At 43.8% G+C, this 6,167-nt stretch overlaps 1 protein-coding gene across 4 annotated transcripts in view; it reads left to right on the top strand.

The window, feature by feature from the left end:
• Positions 1 to 5,963, top strand: part of qtrt2 (queuine tRNA-ribosyltransferase accessory subunit 2) — a 12,232-nt gene extending 6,269 nt beyond the window's left edge. For 3 of the 4 annotated variants that reach the window (XM_037078774.1, XM_037078776.1, XM_037078775.1), the window contains 3 exons: positions 483 to 652; positions 4,796 to 4,907; positions 4,985 to 5,963. In XM_037078774.1, coding sequence (XP_036934669.1) covers positions 483 to 652; positions 4,796 to 4,907; positions 4,985 to 5,237 — 535 coding nt within the window. In that variant the 3' untranslated portion in view covers positions 5,238 to 5,963. The remainder of the gene's footprint in view (positions 1 to 482; positions 653 to 4,795; positions 4,908 to 4,984) is intronic. The other variant, XM_037078777.1, reaches the window with a different exon arrangement.
• Positions 5,964 to 6,167: the final 204 nt, after the last annotated feature.

A 6,167-nucleotide genomic window follows, 5' to 3' on the forward strand; every position in this document is an offset into this window, starting at 1 on the left:
GAGGGGCTTTTCACCAGAGACTGTCCCACATGAGTACTCCTCTCCAGGAGGTGATGGAGGAGCCTCTGGCAGTGACTCTAAGAGTAAATGAGAGAGGAACTGTGAGGAGAGGCAGGCTGCATCCCTGTGAGCTTCACCAGGTTTGCTTGAGAACAGGCTCATCTGGCATACTGTGTGACATCGTCCCCGCTGGTAGCTGTGGCTGTTCGGAGATGCTCCTCCCACTGGAAAGTGGAGTGGAGTCATTATCAAATGCTAAATTGGGCTTGACCTTGACGCCTGCAGGCAGACAGTCAGAGGGAGCCAGTTAACTGAAATCACAAGCACACAAGGGTGCACATGTTGTGAAAAGGTGGAGAAAAGCTGCTGATGTGGTCTAGCCACTACATATTGTGGGCATTTCTGTGTTTTATATTAGGATTTTATTAATGTTAAATTTGGCGTTTTGCTTTCTGATGTATTTGTGCGTGCGTGACTTTCAGACTGCTGCAGGGTGTCGGACGACCCGATGAGGTGCTGGTGTGCGTGGAGGCTGGCGTGGACCTGTTTGAGAGTTTCTTCCCGTTCCAGGTGACGGAGCGAGGCTGCGCTCTGTGCTTCGACTTCGACATCTCCCCGGACCCGGAGCGTGCAGGTAGAGCGCCCCCTGCAGGTGTGGTGAATAGCTGTGCTGAACAACAGTTTCCTCTTTGTAAGCATATTTGAAAACTGCAGCAGAGAACCACACAGGACGCTCACTGTATTGGGACGTGGTCTTGTGGGTATGTGATCTTGATTAGATTATTTAGTCTTCCAGAGGTCCGACGCAGAAATCAGACATTCATACATACAGTTATTTATATTAAATACATTCAGACAACATGTTAATGACAGAGATCAGCATGCAAGTTGAGTTGTCGACTGTTGGCTCTTCAGTCAGTTAAGTCAGTCAGTCAGTCAGTTAAGTACATAAAGTACACTTATTGTTTACTCTCTCTTACTCATTTTCTTAAAAGCAGCTCTGGTGTTTCTGTAATAAGGGAGGTAAGCAGACACCAACCAGAGTGACTTCTTTGCGACAGATTGACCACTGTTTACGTGTAGCAGGAACAGCCAGTTGTCGGAGCTAACCAGCCGTGACAAGGCACTGACAGATTCTTCACGTTCACACTGACAACACAGACTCCACTGGAGCTTTGACATTCACCACACATTTACTTTGTAAAAGTTTCTCTGTGGTACCTGTGTTGTAGCTGAGCTAGCGGCTCAGAGAGACTGAGAGGTTCAGTCCCAGTGTCCCCCCCTAAGGCTTGAAGCCCTGAGAACTCATGGATTTAGCTGACATAACCTGGTAAGTGTATGAGAAGAGTCTGCAAGGGGTTGGAATGGTATAACAGGAATTTGTGAGTGTGGATGTGGGGATTTGGCCAGAGGCTGTCCAGGATGCAAATGTCTATGGGGGGGTGTGTCAGTACATACCCACTATTGTTGTATGAATTTGGTAAGAAGTGTCAATATTTACATTTATTTACAAACTGCATTGATGTTAGAATTAGAATACAGTCATATAACTTAACTTACAGTCATATAACTTAACTTACAGCTCAAAAACATGCAAAAGTGTGCAGTACATTAGAAGAATACGGTGGCTTAGAATCAAACTCCATAAATAAAACAGCCTATTTTATTGTTAATGACTTCTCTTGTAGCCCGGCCTCGGTTTGATGTTGGAACATGGTTTTAACATATCAGGGGCTGTAGATCAAGCTTGTTAACTTTCAGCCGCTCAAACATTCCCATTTAAGTTGCAGTGACCCTCCTCATCACTTTCTACTGCAGAAGGATTCCCATGTGCTCATATTCTTTTGAGAGAGAACAACCCTCTTTTTCTTCTCAAGCAGTAACTTCTGCAATTGTCTATGTGCTATTAAACACGTAGCATTTAAATCGGTACATTTGCATTTAAAGAGGGTAAAGGCACCTTTTTTAAAATAATTCCACCCTTTTCAAACCAAGTGACCTTTAAGGTAAAGCAACCTTGCCCAAAGCCACAAAATGACTTCTTTTAAATGCTAGTGTGATACAGAAAATGACCCCCAAAAATATGGAAAACACTGGCGCTTCACTTGAAGAGCAAGTGCAATATACGCCTTTAGCAAACTGACAGTGTAATTTGGGAGTTTGGGTAGGGGGTCTGTCCCGCTGGATGCATTTAGATGAGAATGAAATGTGATTGTGGTGGGAAATATGATTCCTCTGAGAATAATAGTTTACTTAAAGTCATTTCTGTGCATAAAGGAGATGCGCAAAAAGCAATGAGAAGAGAAATCTTGACGTTAATGTGCCGGGATGTCACGAACAGGGAAGAACGAATGTTAGAAAGCTGAGAGGGCGACAGCTCTTTGATGTTATTCATGACACAGAGTCATCAGAAAGCGCTGAACAGATGATTAAAGATGTCCAATAATCAGCGTAGTGGGCTTATGCTAATTCCTATAGGAGGAGCATATGAGTTGAAAATGCTAACAGATGCTCTAATACAAATGTAAAGACGATTCATCTCACAGCAGAGAGGCTGTACAGAAATCAGTGTAAAGACCCTGCAGAGTGTCAGTAATCGAACATCCCTTCAGCTTCTTTTAATCTGGTGAGAAACAAGACGATGTCTCACTGCTGTTGGAGCCAGTTTCTACATAATGAATAGAATAGAACTTAACCTCGATGGATGCATGTGGCCTGTTGCATTGAAGATAGGGATTTATTTATCTTTATTTTTATTTAATGGCTGGTGAAATGATGTGTTCGCTTGCTTGTTTGTTTGTAGTGTAGCTTGTGTGTATTTGCTCACCCCAGGTCAGCCGGAATAATTGGACAGAAGGAATTTCAGCGAGTGAAATGAAATCAATGCTGTATCTCCAGTATGGTGGCTATTTAAGTCGGGGCCCATCTTTCTGATTGTTGTCCCAAGTGAAAAGCCGAAGTGTTATGACAAGAGCTGTGGGAGGTGCCCAGACTCGCCCTGCAGAGAACTTTGTGCTTCATTAAAAAGTTGCGTTAAACTCGGACGAGAGACTGAGTGAAGTTTGGTAACCGGCAGCATTTAGTGTCAGACAGCACTAATCGATTCTGCACAGGGAGCGTAATGGAGTTCAGTGGAGGTGAGAGCAGCAATGGTGTCAAACCTGAAGAGAAATTTTAATCACCCCCTCAGCCAATTATAAAGCCCCCCGGGGGGGTGGGGTTTCAACACCCTCACTTCCCAGTTAACGTCCTTTTTGACACCGCACACCACTATTCTAATTCAGCCCCTTCCTTTTACTCACCCCAAAGTTTTCCTCTTCCTCCATTCTGACAACTTTCTGTGTTCATCAACCGTCCTCCTCCTCTTGCTGCACGTCATCCATCTGTTCGGCAGTTCTAGACCGAGACGCGTTAGCTACATCTTTGGTTGAAATTTAGTGGAAGGGGCAATAAGTAAGAATTTTAGATTACTTTCAAAAGTCAACTTAATTTATCAACAGAATGTGACAAATTAAAATACCTACTGTTGTCCTTTTTCATCCTACTAAGTTAGGATGCCAGCTAGCTAGCCCCAGGCTTGATAACCTCTGTTCCCCCAGCGGTCAAAAGCTCTTTCCCTCGTGCCGTAAATGCCAACATTCCCCCAGGTGTCCTGCAAGCTGCACGGCTAACTGAGCTAAGAAGTTGTCAGCAGCTACAGTCATGGATGTTTTCAGTCTGTGTTTTCCCTGCAGCCTTTAGTTGTCCAGATGTTGAGTACATTATGATAATAATCCATGTATAAGCAGATTGCATGCAGGTCCTTATCAAGCCTTAAAATTAATTTGCATGAATATAGTCCTGAAATGCAAAAACAAAGCTCACTCTAATAACGTATTCCTACATTAAACGTATGTCTGCACTGGAACACATATTCTAGTAGCATTCACTTTCACCTGGAATGCTTGAATAAGAAGTTTTGCCCAAAAATCAGTCTAACATTGGTCAAAAGTTTTCCTGAAAAGGTGTTAAAAAGGACTCAATTTAAGTGCCGGACACGTGCAGAAACCCTAAGAAGGTGTTTAAGGTCCACAACTATCTGCAGCCTTGAAATTTCAAACCCTTTTTCTTCACTGGTTCTGTAGTTTCGGCTCTTAGTTTTCCTTCCTTTTATCTTATTTCCTTTGGTCAGGCTTCATTTTGTCCCTTTTATTCTCAAGCTTATCACCCATTCCTTAAGCTACAGACCATAATAACCTCCCTTTTTATGCTTTGTTTACACACTTTGCTGCTCTCTGCTTCACCCGATTCAGTTTGCGCTAAGCCCAGTTTGCTCTCCTCTTGCCTTTTAATCTCTGTCTTTTGTCATACGCTTTGCTGTGGTCTGTGCACTTTCTTACCCTTTTTCTCCACCCTGTGTTTTTAAACTTCACGTCCCTTGTGTCTGTAACCGACCAGATAGTTTGGCATACAGCCCTTCTAATGAAAGACAGCCCTTTGTCAGTTCTGGACACTTTCTCAATTTTCATTAAGTTAAGTGAAGTCTCCTCCCAGTGAACACCCATCTGACAACGACAGTCTTTGAAAGTCTCAACATTACCACCATGTAATTATATTCTAATGGGGTTGAGAATATAGGCGACAGCAGTGTTTGAATGGTGTCAAGCTATAGTATGCGTCCCCATTTTATTTTTTGCCACTGGGCTGATGGAGCTCTGTATACAGGGATGTAATCTCCTGCTGGATGATGTGAGATTATGGTGTGCTCTAAGGTGTTTTCTGATGGGATTAATGAGACATTTGTATATTTTGGCAGTGCTGGAGCTGGAAAAAGAGAGGGAGACCGCAGGGGAGCCACAACAGAATGGGGACCTTAACGAGGATCAGACACAGATGACACCCTTCGAGATGAATCTTAAAGACAAGAGGTTTGTAGCAGCAGCAGCAGCAGTGCTTTGAAAATCATTGTGGAACGCTTGATTTATTTATTTAATGTTTTCTCCAGGTACCAGGACGACTTCAGACCGTTAGTGGAGGGGTGTGGCTGCTACTGCTGCAAGAACCACCAGAGGGCATACCTGCACCACCTGCTGGTGACCAATGAGCTGCTGGCTGGAGTCCTGCTCATGATCCACAACACGGCCCACTATCACAGCTTCTTCGGTGCCCTGAGAGAAGCTCTCGCCAAGGATAAGCTGGACCTCCTCAAGAGACGGGTACTTGGGGAGAGAGGCGGGCAGGCAGAGAGAAAGGACTAAGACAGATAACTCTGAGAGATTGCTTTTTCCTGTGACGGATCTCTGAACTGACTTGGCTGTAAGAGCTCTATCTTGCTCAGATCATGTAGAGACACTGAGTCATTCCATGCGTTTCAAAAATGTAAAAAAAAAAAAAAAAAAGCAATGTACCTCATACACAGAGCAGATAAAGAGACACGCCTGACGTTTGTACCTTGGGGTCGTGTCCTGGTTTCACATCAGGAGAACAGTTGCCTTTAAGCTTGTGTATTGATCTGAGCTTAAAGCAAGGAGGAGTCAGGGGTCAGGTGGCTCAGGAGTGCAAGAGGAATGCGCACATAGAAAGAGATGTGACGAAGGATGGTAGAAGACTATCGACCATGACTGAATCCCTGTGCGCCTCCTGTTTTGGGCTGATTGCAGGTCAGCGCATGACTACTATCCTCTGAACTCATAAGACAGAGCAGAGGGTGAATCAACTACGTCCCTCTTTTTCTTCTGTCATACATTAAAGTCAAGTGTGTAATAAGATTTCCTTCAGGTTTTTTTAAATTTCATACTTCATACATCTATCTTCATCAAGCACATGTCGTTTTTTTTTCGCACGCATGAATATTTTAATATTCTAAATGTTTCCTGGATGACTCAAGCTTCTCACAGTCATGGAAATGGATTTCATGTAGTTCTCAAACACATTGACAAACCATCATGTTTAATAGGATTGTTTTCATTAAACACGCCACTGGTTGTTGTCTCCTGTGAGGGTTAACTGAAGGTTTGAGCTGACAGCTCCACTGTTCCTGCTGCTGAGGGGAGGATAAAGATCAGGTAAAGATATGGGTCCTTACTGCCTCCCATGCAGGCTTTTTGAAGGTGATGGGATATAATTGACTGTCAGACCGTGCAGATGTCTGTGGGGGACAGGCCGAGAGAGAGGAGAGTGTGACAGAT

The sequence above is a fragment of the Acanthopagrus latus genome, chromosome 19 (assembly GCF_904848185.1).
Source record: "Acanthopagrus latus isolate v.2019 chromosome 19, fAcaLat1.1, whole genome shotgun sequence".
NCBI lineage: Eukaryota > Metazoa > Chordata > Actinopteri > Spariformes > Sparidae > Acanthopagrus > Acanthopagrus latus.